The sequence below is a fragment of the Coregonus clupeaformis genome, unplaced genomic scaffold (genome assembly GCF_020615455.1).
Source record: "Coregonus clupeaformis isolate EN_2021a unplaced genomic scaffold, ASM2061545v1 scaf0186, whole genome shotgun sequence".
NCBI classification, from domain to species: domain Eukaryota; kingdom Metazoa; phylum Chordata; class Actinopteri; order Salmoniformes; family Salmonidae; genus Coregonus; species Coregonus clupeaformis.
In genome coordinates this window covers 284611-308417 of record NW_025533641.1, presented here as the reverse complement: position 1 = coordinate 308417, position 23807 = coordinate 284611, and the positions used below count along the sequence as shown (strand labels likewise).

The window sequence follows — 23807 nt, the reverse complement described above, 5'->3', positions numbered from 1 at the left end:
AAGCCTGCAGCAGTGTAAGTAAGCAATGGCTAATGTTGGTGCTAGGGAGAGCATTGTGTACACTTTCACTCCTGGCTATAGCTTCTTGTGTAGCTGGCTGAAGCAGGAGTAATGTCTCAAGGTTTGTTTAGTCACGACAAGCTGTCAGACTGTCCACTGTGACACGGTTTGCTGGCTCCTAATCGACTTCAGTGCTGATGAATTAGGAGAAACTGGAGTTGTTACATTTTGAGTAAAGGTACAGTAGGGAAAAAAAGTATTTAGTCAGCCACCAATTGTGCAAGTTCTCCAACTTAAAAAGATGAGAGAGGCCTGTAATTTTCATCATAGGTACACGTCAACTATGACAGACAAATTGAGAAAAAATAAACATGAAAATCACATTGTAGGATTTTTTATGAATTTATTTGCAAATTATGGTGGAAAATAAGTATTTGGTCACCTACAAACAAGCAAGATTTCTGGCTCTCACAGACCTGTAACTTCTTCTTTAAGAGGCTCCTATGTCCTCCACTCGTTACCTGTATTAATGGCACCTGTTTGAGCTTGTTATCAGTATAAAAGACACCTGTCCACAACCTCAAACAGTCACACTCCAAACTCCACTATGGTCAAGACCAAAGAGCTGTCAAAGGACACCAGAAACAAAATTGTAGACCTGCACCAGGCTGGGAAGACTGAATCTGCAATAGGTAAGCAGCTTGGTTTGAAGAAATCAACTGTGGGAGCAATTATTAGGAAATGGAAGACATACAAGACCACTGATAATCTCCCTCGATCTGGGGCTCCACGCAAGATCTCACCCCGTGGGGTCAAAATGATCACAAGAACGGTGAGCAAAAATCCCAGAACCACACGGGGGGACCTAGTGAATGACCTGCAGAGAGCTGGGACCAAAGTAACAAAGCCTACCATCAGTAACACACTACGCCGCCAGGGACTCAAATCCTGCAGTGCTAGATGTGTCCCCCTGCTTAAGCCAGTACATGTCCAGGCCCGTCTGAAGTTTGCTAGAGTGCATTTGGATGATCCAGAAGAGGATTGGGAGAATGTCATATGGTCAGATGAAACCAAAATAGAACTTTTTGGTAAAAACTCAACTCGTCGTGTTTGGAGGACAAAGAATGCTGAGTTGCATCCAAAGAACACCATACCTACTGTGAAGCATGGGGGTGGAAACATCATGCTTTGGGGCAGTTTTTCTGCAAAGGGACCAGGCGACTGATCCGTGTAAAGGAAAGAATGAATGGGGCCATGTATCGTGAGATTTTGAGTGAAAACCTCCTTCCATCAGCAAGGGCATTGAAGATGAAACGTGGCTGGGTCTTTCAGCATGACAATGATCCCAAACACACCGCCCGGGCAACGAAGGAGTGGCTTCGTAAGAAGCATTTCAAGGTCCTGGAGTGGCCTAGCCAGTCTCCAGATCTCAACCCCATAGAAAATCTTTGGAGGAGTTGAAAGTCCGTGTTGCCCAGCGACAGCCCCAAAACATCACTGCTCTAGAGGAGATCTGCATGGAGGAATGGGCCAAAATACCAGCAACAGTGTGTGAAAACCTTGTGAAGACTTACAGAAAACATTTGACCTGTGTCATTGCCAACAAAGGGTATATAACAAAGTATTGAGAAACTTTTGTTATTGACCAAATACTTATTTTCCACCATAATTTGCAAATAAATTCATAAAAAATCCTACAATGTGATTTTCTGGAAATAAAATTCTCATTTTGTCTGTCATAGTTGACGTGTACCTATGATGAAAATTACAGGTCTCTCTCATCTTTTTAAGTGGGAGAACTTGCACAATTGGTGGCTGACTAAATACTTTTTTTCCCCACTGTATGTGCTGAAGTTGGGCTTTTTAAACACTTTTTCCCCTGACACTGTTGACACTGTTTTAACACTGGCTTTTCTATACACTTTAACACTGTAACACTGTACAACTGTAATGAAGAAGATATGACATGCAAAACATCATTTTAACACGCATCAATCAATCAATCACATTTATTTTATAAAGCCCTTTATACATCAGCAGCTGTCACTTAGTGCTTACAGTGGGGTAAAAAAGTATTTAGTCAGCCACTAATTGTGCAAGTTCTCCCACTTAAAAAGATGAGAGAGGCCTGTAATTTTCATCATAGGTTCACGTCAACTATTACAGACAAAATGAGAATTCTTTTTCCAGAAAATCACATTGTAGGATTTTTAATGAATTTATTTGCAAATTATGGTGGACAATAAGTATTTGGTCAATAACAAAAGTTTCTCAATACTTTGTTATATACCCTTTGTTGGCAATGACACAACGTTTTCTGTAAGTCTTCACAAGGTTTTCCCACACTGTTGCTGGTATTTTGCCCATTCCTCCATGCAGATCTCCTCTAGAGCAGTGATGTTTTGGGGCTGTCGCTGGGCAACACAGACTTTCAACTCCCTCCAAAGATTTTCTATGGGGTTGAGATCTGGAGACTGGCTACGCCACTCCAGCACCTTGAAATGCTTCTTACGAAGCCACTCCTTCGTTGCCCGGGTGGTGTGTTTGGGATCATTGTCATGCTGAAAGACCCAGCCACGTTTCATCTTCAATGCCCTTGCTGATGGAAGGAGGTTTTCACTCAAAATCTCACGATACATGGCCCCATTCAATCTTTCCTTTACACGGATCAGTCATCCTGGTCCCTTTGCAGAAAAACAGCCCCAAAGCATGATGTTTCCACCCCCATGCTTCACAGTAGGTATGGTATTCTTTGGATGCAACTCAGCATTCTTTGTCCTCCAAACACGACGAGTTGAGTTTTTACCAAAAAGTTCTATTTTGGTTTCATCTGACCATTTTACATTCTCCCAATCCTCTTCTGGATCATCCAAATGCACTCTAGCAAACTTCAGACAGGCCTGGACATGTACTGGCTTAAGCAGGGGGACACGTCTGCCACTGCAGGATTTGAGTCCCTGGCGGCGTAGTGTGTTACTGATGGTAGGCTTTGTTACTTTGGTCCCAGCTCTCTGCAGGTCATTCACTAGGTCACCCCGTGTGGTTCTGGGATTTTTGCTCACCGTTCTTGTGATCATTTTGACCCCACGGGGTGAGATCTTGCGTGGAGCCCCAGATCGAGGGAGATTATCAGTGGTCTTGTATGTCTTCCATTTCCTAATAATTGCTCCCACAGTTGATTTCTTCAAACCAAGCTGCTTACCTATTGCATATTCAGTCTTCCCAGCCTGGTGCAGGTCTACAATTTTGTTTCTGGTGTCCTTTGACAGCTCTTTGGTCTTGGCCATAGTGGAGTTTGGAGTGTGACTGTTTGAGGTTGTGGACAGGTGTCTTTTATACTGATAACAAGTTCAAACAGGTGCCATTAATACAGGTAACGAGTGGAGGACAGAGGAGCCTCTTAAAGAAGAAGTTACAGGTCTGTGAGAGCCAGAAATCTTGCTTGTTTGTAGGTGACCAAATACTTATTTTCCACCATAATTTGCAAATAAATAAATAAAAAATCCTACAATGTGATTTTCTGGATTTTTTTTCTCAATTTGTCTGTCATAGTTGACGTGTACCTATGATGAAAATTACAGGCCTCTCTCATCTTTTTAAGTGGGAGAACTTGCACAATTGGTGGCTGACTAAATACTTTTTTTCCCCACTGTATACAGATGGCCAGCCTAAAACCCCCAAAGAGCATACAATGCAGATGTGGAAGCGCGGTGGCTTGGAAAAACTCCCTAGAAAGGCAGGAACCTAGGAAGAAACCTAGAGAGGGACCAGGCTCTGAGGGGTGGCCAGTTCTCTTCTGGCTGTGCCAGTTTGAGATTCTAAGAGTACATGGCCATAAAAGCTTGATCATTCTTCAACATGTTCAAACGTTTATAGATGACCAGCAGGGTCAAATAATATTCACAGTGGTTATAGAGGGTGCAACTGGTCAGCACCTTAGGAGTAAATGTCAGTTGGCTTTTCATAGCCGAGCATTCAGAGGTCGAGACAGCAAGTGCATGAGAGAGAGAGAGAGAGAGAGAGAGAGAGAGAGAGAGAGAGAGCGAGAGAGAGAGAGAGAGGATCGAAACACTCATGCACACACAGTAATATGGGATATGGCAATAAGAATGTCAGTTTAATATGCAGTGAAGATCACCTCCTATTACCCTTCTCAGAGTTTGAAGAATTCCATTACACAGAGAGAAATGCTTTGATGTACAAAAATACATTTATTTGAAACAATTTCAAAATGACAGTTTCTTTACAGTAGAAATATTGAAATAAAGATTAAACAGAACCGTACTGATGACGCATGCATTTTTAGGATTTGTGCAATGAAGAGTATTACAATGGTCTGCCCTTAGAATTATAATAAATGTGTTAAAGAGGTCAATGAAACGCAGACTTTGGGGATTGGCGCACATTCAACAAATCAGATCTAACAAAGTGGATAGTTGTCAAATCCGTCATGATTGATGTATTGTAACAGACCCACAAAGTGGTTACTAAAGTGTGATTTGCATATATTTGGCTGTTTTCGCTGCATAACATTTAGGAGTTGTCCCTTTTCAGGTTTTAAGAGGTGACTGCTAAATGCTATCTCCCATTCGTATAAGCTAGTAGTATAGCTAGCATACAGAAATCAATGGTGGTAGTCACAGTCGTTTTGAATTGTAATGCAGTTGATTGGTGACGATGACATCCATACCAGCGTAATACTCCGATTTTTTCCTCAACGTAGTGTGAAATACACATATAAACAATTGCATTAATGTAGGCTAATTTTGCTGTGGGGAAATAATGAGGAGATTCAAGAAATTTCCGCTATGGCATCTTTCTCCCACACGTTTCCAAGGCATTTCCATAGTTTTGGTCGAATTCCATTGACCTCTTTACCGCATCTATGTAAGCTAAGATTTCTTAATTTCCCTTTTTACAATCTTGATTCCCTTTCAGATTTCATAGATAATCTTATAATTGATGTTCAACATTTGTACCACAAATTAATCAAACCAGCTCAGTAGAATCTGATGTAAAGCAATGAACACAAGAGAAAGCTATTCAAACGAACATTGCAGAACAAAATATCCACACTAATAAATAAGCACACAAACTGTAACAAATGTCACAAAACCCAATGACTTTCCCTACAAACCTGCAGCAGTACAGATAATATATTTTCAGAATAAGTCTTGCCTCTGAAGGATGTCTGAAGAACTTACCACTGTTGAATGATCGACGACCAAGGCTAAAATGCCAACGCATGTTTCCTGCTCATAGGGCGAAAGGAGCTTCGAGGCTCATGGGATGAATGGTTGTACTCCACCGTTATAATGGCCTTACATGCCAAAGGAATGTCTTTCCGAAGAAATTCAGGAGAAATAAAAGGAATTATACATGTGGATGAACTCTCAGTGACCTTCTAGCTCAGCTAGTTCAGCTTTGTCTACCAGTGGAGGCAGTGGAGGAGTTGCCTTAGAAACTGGTGGTGGCAGAGATGACAAAGAAGAAACACTTCCATGTTCCCGTTATCTGTCACTACGGTAATCTTTCTTTTTTAATAAGTATTTGAACAAAGCCAGCGTGACATTGAGAACATCAAAATTAGTTGTCAACAACAAACCAAATAGGGACAGTGAGATGAGTGAGGATGATGCAATTATCGTTCAACAAAAGAAAGTGGGGCTTTGGTATGTCGTGTCAGGAAAAATGGAACCGGAGAGGAAAAAACTGTCACTGTGGATGGAATTTCAGGCATCATTACAATGTTAGTTGTCGCTACAGCAACGGCTTGCTATGACAACTGCTATAACACTCTTATTAGAATGTAACACCACTCTTATTACAATGTAACAAGGGACTACAGATACAGAAGCGCCACCTCTTTCCTTTACTACTGAACACACACTTATGTACACTATCATGGGAAACACTTTCCTGTGACTGAAAATACACTTGTGCAACATTCTCTAAACATCCCTGTCCTTCTCTCCTCTCACTCTCCTTTGTGTCATTACGTGCCGACTCCAGGAACAGCATTCTGGGATAGCTCGGCATGGTGCATTCGGTGCTTAACCATCCACCCATCTCTGTTTACAGCCAGACTGGCTACACCTGCTGCCAGGGGACCTGTGCGTGCCTTCAAGCTGCTGACTGGCTGACTGGTGCTCCTGCTCCTACTCCTGCTGATGACAGCTTTCGGAGGACTGCATTGCACAGCAGTGTAGTGGAGGAAACTAGCTACTAGCTAGCATGCACACTGTTGTGTGTACAGTATTTCACTATGTTAGGGAATTCAAGTGGTGGAACTTGACTCAACAGTTGGTTTCTAACTTCTAAATGAAGCTGATGAAATGTGTTGATAGTGGGATAATTTGATAAGACTCATATGGATGGGATGGTGGTTAAAAATCTGTGTGTTGTGAGGTTTTTACTCTAGACACCTTATCAGATGAGTGGAAAGTCAACACAACGTTGTTTTGTTCCCTTCTTGTATGGAAATAATGTTTGAGAGATAATGTTTGAAGAGATTACCATGAAACTCTATGAGAGTTCATGTGCTTTACAGCGATAGAACACTATGAATAGATGCCAGCAAAGGACATGATAAACTATAGCACTGCAAAACACCCCCAAGCTACTTGTCCTTGTCACGTTGAAGGGCCTTATACAAAATACTCATCAGTAATAACAATTGACATGTACAACAACGTGTGATCTTGATGAGTCAGACACATATTATATCCACGGATCATAAATGGTTGATTCCACTTTTCTCGTTACATTCAAAGGGCAAACAATATAAATAATCCCATGATGCTTATGGAAAGTGTCGTCTGTTACAAAGAGTTTAACCATTGAGATGCATGTAAAAAATTACCACCAATTATGTGTTTTATTTCATTTCAAGCAGGGGTGGCGTTGTGTAAACCTGGTTTAATATTTAGAAATCGATTCCCTTCTTAACAGTTAAACCCTTTGTATGAGACAGATACATTGTATAGCCATAAATTAACAAAATGACGGATATGCGAGTCTGTATATATACACTGTATGTAAAAATTACTGAGCTCTTTTGATGAATAGAAAATAACTATTTACAACACTTGCTTATCTACAACACATACATCGTGTCCTTAATAATAACATGCACAAGTCAAGGACCTCATTAAAAACAAATAAAGTTAGACTCTTTCTATAAGTAACATCTAGCTTTTTAACACGCCTTTAAGAACTGATAACAGGCCATGACTAGATCTCCTGTGTTCGGCATTGTACTTTTACTACAAGCATGTGGAAAGTAAATATACATATAGTATATACAGAGCTTTAACAGATATCTAAAGATAATTTGGTACATTTTCAATAATATTCCCTGTAAGATCGGAGACCTAGACATGTTGGCCCATACAGACAAAACTCTTATACCTCATGAAAAGTAAAACTTTAAGAAATGTACATAACTCTCTTCGTAGGTTTTGATAAAGGCTTTGATAAATGTCCATGAAATAAGACAATTATGGACTGAAAATTAAAAAAAAAATTGTAATCCAAATTGTGTAACAGTAGGCCTAAGTAGCTCATACTTGTAATTAAAACTTGTCTCATTGAGTGGATTTCAAATTCGCCGCATAGATGCTATCAAACAAGACACCCATGCACATCAGTATAAATGAGGTCCTTAGAAAACTATTAACCATGGGGTTGTGTTTGAGAAATTACAAAAGAAACCAAAAAAGAGAAAACCCTCAAAATGTCAATACTTTAAGTCTGTACACATTTGTTGCATTCCTTCCTCGGCTTTACACGCTAGTACAGTTAGGAATCTCCCTTGTGCTCTCGCAGGCATTTCCAATTCGCCCTGGGGTAGAGAGAAAAAAAACACAACATAAGAACAATGTGGGTTAGTCCACTGTTAGTAGAGGCTTTGATGCCTGTGAAACAAATAACTACTTGGACATTGATACGGCCTGTAAATTACTTGGGTTTCATTACAATGTCTTATCAAAAGCTCTTAAGCTGTTGTTTCATGTGTGGGACATTAGTGGCTGACCCATTCGTTAGTTTGTTTCCTTGTTTTCTTCTGAAGATACAGTACCCCTCCTTTTTCCTACCAGTAAATTCCATGTAAAGAAACAATGTAGACTTTCTAAACACTATGTAGTGTATACACTGCAGGTCAAAAGTCAACATTGTCATACACGGAGATATGACCTACAGTGGGGAGAACAAGTATTTGATACACTGACGATTTTGCAGGTTTTCCTACTTACAAAGCATGTAGAGGTCTGTAATTTTTTATCATAGGTACACTTCAACTGTGAGAGACGGAATCTAAAACAAAAATCCAGAAAATCACATTGTATGATTTTTAAGTAATTAATTTGCATTTTATTGCATGACATAACTATTTGATACATCAGAAAAGCAGAACTTAATATTTGGTACAGAAACCTTTGTTTGCAATTACAGAGATCATACGTTTCCTGTAGGTCTTGACCAGGTTTGCACACACTGCAGCAGGGATTTTGGCCCACTCCTCCATACAGACCTTCTCCAGATCCTTCAGGTTTCGGGGGCTGTCGCTGGGCAATACGGACTTTCAGCTCCCTCCAAAGATTTTCTATTGGGTTCAGGTCTGGAGACTGGCTAGGCCACTCCAGGACCTTGAGATGCTTCTTACGGAGCCACTCCTTAGTTGCCCTGGCTGTGTGTTTCGGGTTGTTGTCATGCTGGAAGACCCAGCCACGACTCATCTTCAATGCTCTTACTGAGGGAAGGAGGTTGTTGGCCAAGATCTCGCGATACATGGCCCCATCCATCCTCCCCTCAATACGGTGCAGTCGTCCTGTCCCCTTTGCAGAAAAACATCCCCAAAGAATGATGTTTCAACCTCCATGCTTCACGGTTGGGATGGTGTTCTTGGGGTTGTACTCATCCTTCTTCTTCCTCCAAACACGGCGAGTGGAGTTTAGACCAAAAGCTATATTTTTGTCTCATCAGACCACATGACCTTCTCCCATTCCTCCTCTGGATCATCCAGATGGTCATTGGCAAACTTCAGACGGGCCTGGACATGCGCTGGCTTGAGCGGGGGGACCTTGCGTGCACTGCAGGATTTTAATCCATGACAGCATAGTGTGTTACTAATGGTTTTCTTTGAGACTGTGGTCCCAGCTCTCTTCAGGTCATTGACCAGGTCCTGCTGTGTAGTTCTGAGCTGATCCCTCACCTTCCTCATGATCATTGATGCCCCACGAGGTGAGATCTTGCATGGAGCCCCAGACCGAGGGTGATTGACCGTCATCTTGAACTTCTTCCATTTTCTAATAATTGTGCCAACAGTTGTTCCCTTCTCACCAAGCTGCTTGCCTATTGTCCTGTAGCCCATCCCAGCCTTGTGCAGGTCTACATTTTTATCCCTGATGTCCTTACACAGCTCTCTGGTCTTGGCCATTGTGGAGAGGTTGGAGTCTGTTTGATTGAGTGTGTGGACAGGTGTCTTTTATACAGGTAACGAGTTCAAACAGGTGCAGTTAATACAGGTAATGAGTGGAGAACAGGAGGGCTTCTTAAAGAAAAACTAACAGGTCTGTGAGAGCCGGAATTCTTACTGATGCAAATTATTTACTTAAAAATCATACAATGTGATTTTCTGGATTTTTGTTTTAGATTCCGTCTCTCACAGTTGAAGTGTACCTATGATAAAAATTACAGACCTCTACATGCTTTGTAAGTAGGAAAACCTGCAAAATCGGCAGTGTATCAAATACTTGTTCTCCCCACTGTATATGTGTTCTAGTCCAATTCAATTAGTTTGGACAATGTATGTGTAATATTGGTGGCTCTTTCTCAACAAGGAAGTTCAAAGTCACCAAATCAGTAACTTGCTAATAACAGAATAAACAATGATTTATCAGACTATGTATCTTACGTTTAACCCGGGCGTCCATCTCCTTCTCCATGACTTCTGTGGGCGTGGAGAACTCACTGAGGGTGATCTTAGGCGTGCTGTCGCTCTGGCTGACCGAACCGATCATCTCCTGCTCTTTCTCCTGGTTCACCTCTGCATATATGTTAATCCAGGGGATTTTTCTGCAGATTGGTAAATGTAGACAGACAACAGCCATGTTACAACAGGGAATTACTATTCAATGATGGTCCGTCCCATTGGCAGCATTTCTTTTTATTCAGAGTTGGTATTTTGACAAGACTAAATTAACCCCTGGACGTGTTATTATCATGAAGCCACTAGATATCTAACTAAAAAAATCTTCATCTATCCATCATTAAATCCCCATATGACATAAATGTCTAGTAGTGACATAAGACTGTAATCCTAATGCATACACATTTAGCATAATCTCTGAAAAATCATTCCACATTTATATTTATGATTAGAAATGTATTTCATCCACTCGTACATCAATTTATTTCAAATTACAAGTCATTTTATTATTTAATTGTTTTGCTTTGTCATGTGTGACATTTCAATAAATCTGTTTCCTCTTTAGATTAATGCGTGGAATTCCATATCCATAATTGATGCATTTTTCGCAGACTTTTCCATCATTTAATAATTCAGCTACTAACAGCCGAAGTACGGCAACAGCATATTAAGCAATTTAATGATAGTTTTCTTAACATAACATCACTGATTCACACATGTGCCTCATGCATCCAAATCACTCTAAATCTGTTTACTACATCTACAGTATAAAGGACATTTGAAAAGTGATTTAAAAGGAACGTCATTAGTTCATCGTTCATTTATGTAGGCCCTTTCAATCTAGCATATTATTATAATATGCATTATTAATGATGATGTCAGGTGATTACAGCAGTGCTGCGATACAGTGTACAAATATATAATCATACAGTACTGTACATACCTCTTGAATTTGTAGATGAGAAACACTGCTAAACCCAGGAATACTACTGATAGGAGCATCAGCATGGCTGAACTGCTGTGTCTCGGGCTGGAATCCACCAAGGGTGCTGTAACAGAGGGTAGAGGAAGACCAACATTAAACATAACAAGAACATAGCAACACAATAAAGGCTAATCTGGGATTGCCTTGGAGATTTTCTTGCTTCACTGCCAATATTGATCCTATACTGTATATTATTGTGTCACTAATAACAACCATGGAGTACAGTTGAGATATATATTTTGAATCACAATAGTCTGCTACAGTAGGACTACATACAGTCAATGCATATGCTGTACTTGAATCAATTTGTTGAAAACCAAATGATACCATACAGGACCACAGTGTACAATAAAGTTGAGTTTTGGCGCCACAACATTGTCAAAAAACGATTCCCTTCCAGTGGCCCGTATACAGCAACAAATGTCATTTATTTGGTCTGATCTGTGTGATGCTGTACTTTAGGCCCAAAACAATAGAGCTGGGACAAGGGACAACTTCGCCACCAAGTTTATGCAACAGTAAATAAATCTGGCTTTAGATTATGGGTAGATCCACGGCAATGATAGTGCATATTTAATATCCCAAATTTAAAAGACTGTTATAGCGTGAAATTGCTTTTTCTAAATGGCTGCCATCTCTCAAACTTAAAGCCATCTGCTTAAAAGAAGCATAGCAATATTCATATTCCGAGGTAAATGCTAAATTATGGTAAAAATTAGCCTTTTACAACGAAAACTGTCACATATAAAGTGCAACACTTACTGTGGAATAAACTGGAAGTATGTGGTGCTGATTATACTATTCAACACCTCCATCTCACCCTCTCTCTGGGGTATTACGGTGACTTTGAAATGCGTATTCATATCTATTATCAAAGGTAGAGCACAGTATATTTTCTACTGTGTATTTTTTCCAGCCCCAGCTCTGAGAGGCAGCCTGTGATGTCGATGACCTTTCTGAAGCAGCTTGAAGGCTCTTCCCACATTTTCTGAGGTGACACACACACACACACACACACACACACACAAACACAAATATTTTCCATTGTGAAGGAGGTTTTGTGTTGTTACTGGGTGGAAACTGGCAAATCATTTTAATTGCAGCCAAGAGTAGTTATTTATTTGTCTCATTTCAAGCCAACACTCAAACTGGTGTAATGTTGATTGATTTTATGTGATTCTGAATTCTGCATGCATTTATTACCAAACATATTTTTTTTGTCCTTTTCTCAAGGACTAAATAATCAACATAATTATAGTCAGTGCAACACTCATTTTGTGGTTGGATGGGTGTAAAAGACAGTGAACAGATGTTGGACGTATTGATATAAAAGATCCGTTGTCTCAAGGAGTTCCACTTAAAATAAAATCCATCATCCCTTTCCTCCCATGTCCTCCTCCAATCTTCATTCACCCAGGATGGTGACAAACCTATCATGCATTTTAAATACAGAACAAAAAATGTGCTTGGTTTATGCTATCCAAATATGAAGACATTATCTCCAGTAAATAACATTGCATTTATGACATCACAAAAAGAAACAAACACAGCTAAAAAACAGGAAAATATGTAGAGAAAATAATCATTTCTCATGCAAGTACATATAGTTAATTTATGTAATTATCTTGATACTAACTTCTTTCCTTACCCAAAGTTAGCTGTGTGATGTAAACGATTACTCTTGCTCCTGGCTTTAGCTCGAACTCCACCAGATTCTGGTTGAGAGCGCTGGCAAGTATCTCAGAGATCTGTTGAAGGAGATGAAAGAAGCATAATTTAGTCCAACAATTGTCACCCTTTACAACTCTTTCAATTCACACGCGCTGCATAATGAAATAATATTTGCCATCTTGTCATGACACCCACCACATTGGTTCAGTTATATCAATTGTCAGACTCGGGCGCGTAGAATTAATGTGTGTCATTTTAGCCATGACAATGTAATTATCCTATTGGGTGAATTGGCGTGAAGGATTGGAAACAATTAGTCATACATGCCATGACAGAATTACAATGACACTCAAAATGTCAGTGTCCAATCTAACTGTCCCATACCTGCTCTAGCTCCTCCTCTTTATTTTTACGGCCCTCTGATTGGTTCTTGTGTGGTAACAGGAGGAGCTCAGCGGCCGTTGGCACACCTGGAAACACTGCAACCAATAGCTGATCCTCTGGAAAGTCTGACACCTGTTGACAATGGACATTACTGTTACAATATGTTCATACCTGTATGGCATTCTTTGGCTACAGTCAAAAACACTGCCCTTAGATTATATACATATTTAACATGTTTGAAATCAAAGGAGAGGGAGGTGTCAATGAAATAGCTTTGGGCTTGACCAACATGTGGTAATAACCCAATATAACCTACAGGTAAACAATGCTACAATATGTCACCAAACCAATAGACGACAATCCAGCATTAATACTACTTTCTTTTTTCAGTAACACTTAATTTATTTGACACCTAGCATCATAACATGTTATGACACGGTTATAATATTGTCATAACATGTCATAACAGCTGACATAACCTGTCATAACATTGTCATAACACTGTCATGACACATATATTTAGACGTGTTGCGAAATATATTGCAATATGTTATGGCTGGTTATGACATCTATGTGTCAAATTCCACAAAACCTACCACACAAGGCAAACCAATCCATTCTACTAACTGTAAGTCGCTCTGGATAAGAGCGTCGGCTAAATGACTAAAATGTATAATGTAACATTTTTTATATAACATTTCCTAAAATTGGCCATTTTATTACCATTGTATTTGTACACACATTGGTGTCAAACATGTGCCTAGCCCAATGCTCTGTCGCTGATGACTGGGATGAATGCGGGAGAAGGACAAAACACCCTCTTTGGAACTTATGACTGACATATGGTCATGTATGTAATAGGCCTATCTGACTTATATTATTATCCTTACAACAACTAAAATGTACCCTTACAACACCTTTATTTTCATCAAACACTTTGGATCTTAAATTGTTTTATTATTTTACAAACAATGACTCATATTAAGTGTATTTGCATGAGTACATAAATCACGCTAATGATGTGTATATTAGAAGATTACTTTTTATGAAATGTGTATCTAACATTCGCATGATAATCGCTAACGTTAGCTAACCTACCATAGCTAGCTAGTTGTTGTTAGTTGTCCATGGGTTTTTCTTGCATTTAATATACAAGACTATTTTATAATTTTACAACTACAAATGTACAAATGTACAATATATTTTATAATTTGTTTGTACAATTAGCACAATATACTGTATATAGAGATAATCAGATGTACTGTTGTTGCCTCGACAATGCATGGGTGTAATTAGTTGTTTTGAACACCACCATCTTTAGTTACAGGGCAGCTAACCTTAGCTAAACAAACACTTACTAGATGTTAACAGTTAACAGTTAAGTAGCTAATAATTAATAATTCAGAGCTAGCATTAGCTATGTTATGAAAACATTGAGAAAAAAGGATTGTAATGTATTTGAGAATGTGTGAAAGTTTTTTCTATTGCCATAATATATTTGGTATGAGTTTTTAGCTTTCTTTAGCCGTTCCACTGCATTGTAGCATACTCTATTCTGATTTCTGTTCTTTACTTATATTTTTCTGTGAAAGTAATGCATCTGCTGCATCCAGGGGTAATGAAGCTTCTTGTCAGGGAAAAAACTCATTTGAATAAATACTACAATTAAGAGATAAATCCTTGGATGTCATGTATTTTTTTAATCGTATGTTGAATAACTTGTGGAAAATACACACTGTCATGAAACATTATGACCATCTGGTGTCACTTTACTTGGACTAAGAAAATACACTTTATGACACTGTCAAGAAGCATTATGACCATCCTGTGTCACTTTACTTGGACTAAGAAAATACACTTTATGACACTGTCATGAAGTATTATGACCATCCTGTGTCCTTTTACTTGGGCTAAGAAATACACTTTCTGACATTTTCAAGAAGCGTTTTGACCATCATAATCATATAAGCCAAATAGATCTAACACGTACATGCCCTTATGTCAGTCATCAGTCAAAAAGAGGGTATCTTGTCCTGCTCTTGAAATCTGCTCCTGCATTCATCCCAGTCATGAGCAACAGAGCATTGGGGTAGGTACATGTCTGACGTCAATGTGTGCACAATTTATTATGGTCAATTTTAGAAAATGTAATATAACTTACTGTTTACAAGTAGGCTATGGTGTAATGGAATGGTGTGCCTTGTGTGGTAGGTTTTGTGGGTTTTGACACTCTTATGTAGATGTCATAACCAGCCACAAAATAACGCAATATGTCACAACAGGTCTAAATATATGTGCCATGATAGTGTTATGACTATATAATGACAGGCTATGACACGTTTTGTCAGCTGTTATAACATACTATGACATGGTTATGACCGAGTCATAACGTGTTATGACCCTAGGTGTCAAATAAAGTGTTACCCTTTTTTTAACAATCCAATCTGAACCTCCCTGTTTTCGCGAAAGTGTATTTCTTTCTTGATGGAAAAAGTACTTCTTGCCAAACAACTGTTTTCCATGCCTTCAAAATAGCTACTATTTAATGTTTTTGTTTATAATGGCCTTTATCTACTTCAGATTACCAGCGAGGCAGGGGGTTGCAACTGGCAATCAGTGTCCATTTGAAAAGCCACTAGTGTTTTTATGGGTTCTCTATGGGGCTATCGGCAGACAATGGAGTGGCGTGGTCGGCAAGTCACATACACTTGAAGCACATTCATTATCAAGACTTAAAGTCACTATTTGAGTAGCAAAATAGTGGACAAATAGAGAGCAAAGGAATGACTCACAATGAGAGTAAAGAGGCATAGAAGGAAAGGAGAGGGATAGGGAAGGGGATGGGATGCAATAGCCCCTGTATAAATCAATACACTCAGGCCGGTTTGTTCTATTTGCGATCACTCATTAGTCTAAAAAGCCTTCTGGCTCTGTGTGCTTGGGTAGCACTGGCATTTTATACCCCCCAAACTCATTGGCTGGAGTGAAAAATCTGATTTGGGTTAAGGGAGGGGAGTAGGTGAGTCAGACTGAGTCAGATGAGTGAGCTTTTAGGAGGGAACTTTGGCCAAGCTCAGATTTGGCTGAAAAATCTTGTCGCTTTAATATTTTAACAGCAAAATATGGTGCGGCTTCCTCACAATCTTACTGTATGCAAAGCTAAATAAATTAGATGAAACAGTGGTCAATTACTAATTACTGTTGTAGGCTCTGTCGCAGCTGGCCGCGACCGGGAGACTCATGGGCGGCGCACAATTGGCCCAGCGTCGTCCAGGGTAGGGGAGGGAATGGCCGGCAGGGATGTAGCTCAGTTGATAGAGCATGGCGTTTGCAACGCCAGGGTTGTGGGTTCGATTCCCACGGGGGGGCCAGTATAAAAAAATATGTATTCACTAACTGTAAGTCGCTCTGGATAAGAGCGTCTGCTAAATGACTAAAATGTAAATGTAAATGTTGTAAACACACCATGACGTGGATTCTGTTTTTCTTTTGTCGTGTTCTTGACCGCAACTATGAACTATGACGATACTGGGTTATTCTATCTTCATAACTCCTTCCATAGTGCATTATTTCCAACATTGTTGTGATAAATAGGTTATGATGATTCACCTATAACTATCATTTTATTCTCTGATGTTGTTAGATTAATTTGTATTTTAAGAATAATGACTAAAGGATTTCACCCCAAATACAGTATAAATGTGTAAACTGTGTTAGAATTATCAACCCACTAACAGAGGGGGGCGGGACTAAACATTCCAGGGTGAAGGAGAAAGGTGGAAACTGTTTAAGAAAGCCTCCTAAAGGTGGGCGGAGCAAAGTGTCTTTGTGTGTCAAGAGGTATAAAACAGGAGTGTATGGGTTTTGGCGCCAGAACTCTCCATGAATAAAAATACAGATAATTCTTGCTGGTTGTGGACCTTGAATCATTTATGATTAAAACCAGAGCCTTACAACCTCTGGTAATGATTCAAGCTTAGGTTGAATTAGAGATAGAAATTCTCTTAACAGAGTGGTCCTTTGAGCGGAGCTTAAATACGTCTTTGTCGTTCTAAGGACACCGAAAACGTGCACGGGCGGATGATTGCATCCGTGGAGAATAGTCCTGGCCTTCGACGTTAAGGTTATAAACAGGCCGGTGATTACTCTTATGAACGATAAAGACGTTAACGAGTTTGAAAAAGCATTTAAATCCAAACTGCAAGGAAAAGGTCAGTAATTTTTATTCATGGATTTTGGTGAAATGATTTGAACTTGTATAAGAATAGTAATTCTTGTGAAGGGCAGAGAATAGTTACCAAAATCTCAAAGGAAGTAATAATATTACTAAACGGGGAGGGTCCGTAATTGACCCTAGGTAAATAGCTATTACCAAAATAATCTAGTCCGAAATGACACGGGGTGAATGGCCATCACCAATGTAAACTAGTTTTTATTGAAATTGTACGGGGTACAGTGTTACGATATAAACAGGGAGGGGGATGATTTTCGTCGTGTGCTATGGATACATTAAACAGGTCAAAAGTCGCGTAAACAACTGGGTGATTTGCTATAACTCTGTCTGTTTCATGAAACTGGAGCAGTTACCACCTCTAGGTTACAAATAGGGTTAGCAAATGATTGTATAATGTTGTGTACGTGTGAGATTTGAGAATCCATCGGAATACGTGATAATTGTTTCTAGGAAGGAGCTAAAAATAAGTTGCGTGAGAAAAAATGGTTATCTGACTCTTTTCATGAAACCGGAGTTTTAAATAAAAAACTCTGGGTTAGGGGGTATTATTTCCTAAGAAGGAAGATTTGTAGGGAAGGTCCCCGCGCCTCCCCCATAAATGTAGGAAGGAGCAGGAGAGAGGGGGAGAGGTGAGAGACAGTACATAGTTCAGATGGTAGGAATGTCATTAAGTGTATGCTTATCAACGATATCAAGTATTTGTTTTATTGATTGGGGCCGAATCAGAGAGAACGGTTAAAGAGATTGAATAGCGAACTGAAATGGGTTAGCGGGAAAATACAAATAGTTGGTAAATTTTAGAACGATAATTTATTTTCGTTACGGGAAGCAAGTGGCATTGGCTGTTGTGCTGGGGGAATAGCGCCAGCCTGTGGTGGGTTCTGGATTTGTTATAAAGAAACTTATATTTTAAACTAAAGTGATGGAATAGGCTACAATTATAACATTATCAGAAAAAGGGCACAATATAATTTGTAATAGTTATTACAATTATTATTGATAGTTATTACAGTTATTATCATTGATTCAGTAATGATAGAAGGATAGTAGAGGAAAGGCAAGGGATTAAATCTCATTTATGGAAATAAGAAGAGTATGAAATATTAGGGAGAAAATACTATTAACTGAGGGAACATTTGATGTAACCGTGATTGTATTGGCTAAAAACTGAAATATGACATTTACAAGGGGGACAGGAACAATAGAAGGGGAGACAGATTTTCATATGGGGTTGAACAAATAATTGATAATGGATCATTTGAAATGACATCACATGTAGCAGATTTAGGGTAATCAATTAAATAATAATTGGATACTCGAGGAATTTTGAGTGGTTTTATGGATTAGTTATGAGGAATTAGATTGATACAAACATTATTGATGGGTTAGGACTGGGGATATATGTATCATGTTTTGTGTGTACTACCATCTTTAGATTACTGATGGTAATTGAAGGTTAACAAAATGTATAACCAGGAGAAATAGATTATCTTATCTCATTGGAATGTTGCTAAGGGGGAGGGGGAGCAGTAGTGAAGTTAGGCAGTATTTAGGTCATAAAAGGGAGCTACCAAATTAAGTTGAGCCTGGCTATCTTTGATTGTTGTTTTTCAATTGGGTTTTTCAAATAAAAAAACTACACACCCAGCATGATGTTTATAAAGGGTTGTTATGTTGAATTTAGGGGATTTTCAGCAGTTCATGGGTGGTGTTTGCTATGCTGTGGGATGGAATGGTTTGTTGGGTGATATTTGAAACTAAATTGATGCAATGAGCTGCAGTAATCAGAGGAAGGTACAATCCAAGGCGAAACAGCTATTGCATAGATCATTGATTTAGCAATAAGATCAGGAAGATAGGGACTAGATGGGGGAATAAATAGATGAAGAATGATGAGCTTTTTGGTGATGATGGACTGCTGTAAAGCTTGGGTACTCCATTATGTACTGCATACTGGTAAATTAAAGTGATCTTATCTATGGGAAGGCAATGGCAGCCCATGGTAAAATCATTTGGAACTCTGAGGAGGAAGAACAGTTTATGTTGTTACTCTCTTCCCAAACAGTCTTAGCTTTTTATACATATATCAGGGATGTTACCCAAATGGTAGAGAGTAAAGAGGGATATGACATTGGTCGTGATTTAAAGATGATGAGGTTTTTTTTGGTGGGCTATTAGATATAACTGGGTTAATCACGAACATAGAGGTTTTTATTCTTTGTTGCTAGGCAGAAGACTTAGGTGACCTAAATATGGACTTGTCATGTCCAACAATCAGTCTTCAGGTCAAGCCCGGGAGAGCCGGGGTAGAACAGAGTTTGAATTAAACATAAGTGTTTTTACAAGATAAGAGATTGATTGATTGGATTACTAATTGATTCTGAACTGAACGAAAGTCGAATTTAGACGCCATAAAGACAAAGGAAGTGGGAGGAGCAATAAAGAAGCAAAAGACAATCTAAAAAATGAAAGGCATGGCAATTGGTTGATAAATTACCTAAGGGATTGTTTAGGTAGGTGGTAATATTGACACATGAGCAGAACTATGTGTCAAGAGGGGGGAAGAGGCTAATTTTAGGATTAAATAATATACGAAGGAGAGGAAAAAATAATTTTTAAAAAAAACATTTTTTTTGATACAGTCTAGAAAGAGAATGCAGTCAGAAATTGTTCGATTAATCTGAACATGTGTGAAGATAGTTTATTAACCACACCCGTATGTCAGAGGTTTTGTGCCCCACAGGTGAACTAAAGGAGAAGGTGACCCACTATCTAACCAGGTGACTGGTGAGCATCCAGTCACTAGAAGGAAAACTGGAAGCAGGCCTGTTTGGAAGGGCCCTATCAGGTTATATTGGTCACCGCCTTTGCCATTAGAATATCAGAGAGAGGAACCTGGGTCCATGTTACCCACTGCAAGAAGGTAAGACCACATACAAGCACCACTTAGTACACGCAGAGTTGGAGAGAAGAACTAGACCAATAGGGTCTGGGGATCACCTCTGTCAACGAAGATCTCCTACCCCGACCTATCATCAATGTAGTGTGTTCTTAGGGTGTGAGTATGGGGTGGTACCAAGCAGAAGGACTAAAGGCAGGAGAGGGTTGGCGGTTTTTGGGAATATGGGTGACCCTGAGCTGCATCATAGTCTCGGCAATAGTCTTGGTATGTCAAGATCCACCACCACCTCGCACCAATTACGCTATGGCCTTACCATTATGAAGAAATAAAAGGGAAGCGACCCGACATACTGACCGTCAAGGACGAGTGATCTACAAAATAGGAGTCAGAGAAGGGTGGGGAGTAAGATTCAAAATTAGGATTAGGGATCTTATCAGGACGGATAAGCAAGCAACGTGGGATTATAAGATCCCATTGTATTTATGTTCAGCTCCCTCGGCGGATTGTTCCTGGGCTCAGGTATTTAGAGATACTGGGGGACGGAGATATGAGACGGGGGAGGCTGGACGTCCAGATGGAGGGATAAGAAGGTATAACGACATCCCCACGGAGATGGTAGTAACAATAGTAAAGGTCACTAAAGAGGACATGAAAATAACTTACTGGGCTTGCGCGGACGAATACGGACGGAATACTTGTCTAAGATTACATTTGATGGAGTCAAAAGATATGGAGGGCACAGGTACTGTCATTAATCCATTAATAGCAATAGACCAAGTAGATCAGTCAAGGGATGACGGAGTCAATTCGACTAACCCGTCCACTATGAAAGATTTTCTCCTCCAAGAATGGAACCAAGGGGAAGTGGAGGGGGTCCCTGATGAGAATCTCTGGTTAAAATGGATGAAATACACCGCTAGGGCCTTGGGGGAGACCAATTGTTATGCATGCTCCATTGGGCGACCGACAATGTTGACCGCCCCAATGCCAAAGGCAATGTTTCCCTGTGTATTAGACCTGGGGTCCAATCAAAAAGAGCCCAATTGCACAGGGATTGGGCTGGCAAAGTTGACTTACTCGGCCATCCCACCTAGATTCACTTTAACTCCTGGCGAATACCAGTGTTACAGACATAGAAATGGCACCCGTAACTTGGGTGATTTTGATGGCTGTAAAGAGATAATTAATGTGACTGATTTAGATAAGGAAGGGAGGGGAAAAATTAGGAACCTTACCATCCCTCTGACTGATGTGTGGTGGGCATGTACTAACAAAGGGAGCATTCGACAGACATTACCAGAAGGATGGGTGGGTACTTGTGCACCAGTATTGTTGGTCCAAACCTGTAAGAATTAGTCATCAAAGACCAGTGACAGGAAGAATAATCAGGAGGAGGAGAAATATAGGTCAGGAAGGAAATAGCCCAATTTGGATAGATGGTATAGGCATCCCCAGGGGTGTTCCAGACGAATACAAAACTATGAATCAAATATAGGAGGGTTTTACCTCAACATTTTTCTGATGGGTGACAATAAACAAAAATGTGGATTGGATAAATTATATCTATTACAACCAACAACGATTTATTGACCAGACTAGAGATGCAGTAAAGGGGATCTCCGAGCGATTATCCGCCATCCCGCTCATAACTTAGTAGAGGTTGGTTCTAGATCAGGCAGAAAGGGCCGGTGTCTATAGAATGATAAGCCATTGTTGCACATTTATCCCTAACAACACCACACTGGATGGGACAGTCACCAGAGCTCTTACAGAATGAACTGCACTAAGTGAAGAATGAACTGAGAACTCAGAAGTTAGTACATTGTGGATAGGGTGGTTTGATGAAATATTTGGTAAATGGAAAACCATAGCAGCCACCATCTTAGGAGCGGTCAGTGTTTGTATGGGTATTCTTGTATTATGTGGTTGTTGTCTTGTTCCCTGTGTCCGAGGATTGGTGAGTCAGGCGTTGGTGAAATGCAGTATCTAAACAATGATGAGAGATGGACTGACTCCGGACTCTGACCAGGGGAATGTGAAAAACGATCCTCCAGGCTTGGTGGATGACGAGGATTTGGACCCTGAAAGACGGCAATTGGATGAAATGTTTATTAGTTCTGACGTGATCTCTGAGATTAATCATGCTTGTAAAATACATTTATCCTGAATGTGAAGACATTTAGTCAAAGGGGTGGATTGTTAGATTAATTTGTATTTTAAGAATAATGACTAAAGGATTTCACCCCAAATACAGTATAAATGTGTAAACTGTGTTAGAATTATCAACCCACTAACAGAGGGGGGCGGGACTAAACATTCCAGGGTGAAGGAGAAAGGTGGAAACTGTTTAAGAAAGCCTCCTAAAGGTGGGCGGAGCAAAGTGCCTTTGTGTGTCAAGAGGTATAAAACAGGAGTGTATGGGTTTTGGGGCCAGAGCTCTCCATGAATAAAAATACAGATAATTCTTGCTGGTTGTGGACCTTGAATCATTTATGATTAAAACCAGAGCCTTACAACCTCTGGTAATGATTCAAGCTTAGGTTGAATTAGAGATAGAAATGCTCTTAACAGATGTAAAGTACAGTTGTTACCCAGGAAAGGAAGGGGGGGTGAGAGCGAGAAAGGGATGCCCAGAAGCAGTGCACTCTCTTGGGGAAGAAAGAGGACATGTTAACCTCTTGCACCACACTGAGAGGTGCATTAACAGGTGGCGGTGAAACCAGCGGGGGGCTTCCGCGAAACATACAAAATTATATGCATTTTCCAACAATCACTTTCTGGAACCTGAGAGGGAGCCTCCGGCCATCTTCCATGTACTGCAGGGGCAGGAAAGAAGAAGCCGGAGAAACCGAAGATGGAATGACTACTGAACTCCCCATTCAAACCTCTATTAGGTGGTGGGTTGGAATCAGCTGAGGAGCAAAAGTGCAGCCCTGCCTGGCTCTCACTATTGTCAGCCATAGAGCTGTACTGTAGTACAGCAACACTGCAGCTTAATGGACCTTTAATTGCGATGTTGCTGCCCCTTCTCCTTCTAATCATCTTCACTTTATAGTGAGGAGTTGTTTACCTTGACACGATGGAATATGTTTCATCATGAAGGTGAACTGAACGCGAACCGCAGAATAATAAAAATAAATGAAGAATTATAATAACACTTTGTATGGTGGTGGTTGCACAATATCTAGGCTATGAACCCTATGTCAAATCTAGCAGTACATGGATGAATAGGCCTTACTATGATTTCCTTTCAGAGAAAGGTTGAAAGGGATGGTTTGATAGGATTAAACTGCATATGGAGGATCATATGACACATGAACTAGTGTTCATAAACTAAATAGAGACCTGAGACCCATATCCTGTATAATGTATCTACTGTAGGTCCTAAAAGGTTGTAAAACTAAACTTTCTGTATGAAAAGAGGAACTGTAATGCTCTATTGAGGCTAGCAATTAATAGCTCAAACTTTCTATAACTGAGTGTGCCCCCTCAGTTCAACACAATTCAATTGGCTGGTGCTATACTATACTGCCATGAACATAGTATGAGGCTCCCAGGCTCCCAGGTAACAAAGTGCACTTTATCCCTCACAAAGCCTCACCCTGACCTCTATCACAGTAGCTCCCTCCACTGGCTCTCAGCCTAGCTCGCATAAGTCACCTCTCATGTCAAATCCACTGTGGAGTTGGTGAAGACACAG

The 23807-nt window shown here is 39.9% G+C and overlaps 1 protein-coding gene across 2 annotated transcripts in view; it reads right to left on the bottom strand.

The window, feature by feature from the left end:
* Nucleotides 1-4188: 4188 nt before the first annotated feature.
* Nucleotides 4189-23807, bottom strand: part of LOC121533084 (VPS10 domain-containing receptor SorCS3) — a 225098-nt gene continuing 205479 nt past the window's right edge. The window contains exons 23-27 of one of the 2 annotated variants that reach the window (XM_041838846.2): nt 12972-13103; nt 12553-12664; nt 10875-10980; nt 9917-10077; nt 4189-7843 (exon numbers count right to left, since the gene is read on the bottom strand). In XM_041838846.2, coding sequence (XP_041694780.1) covers nt 7785-7843; nt 9917-10077; nt 10875-10980; nt 12553-12664; nt 12972-13103 — 570 coding nt within the window. In that variant the 3' untranslated portion in view covers nt 4189-7784. The remainder of the gene's footprint in view (nt 7844-9916; nt 10078-10874; nt 10981-12552; nt 12665-12971; nt 13104-23807) is intronic. The other variant, XM_041838847.2, reaches the window with a different exon arrangement.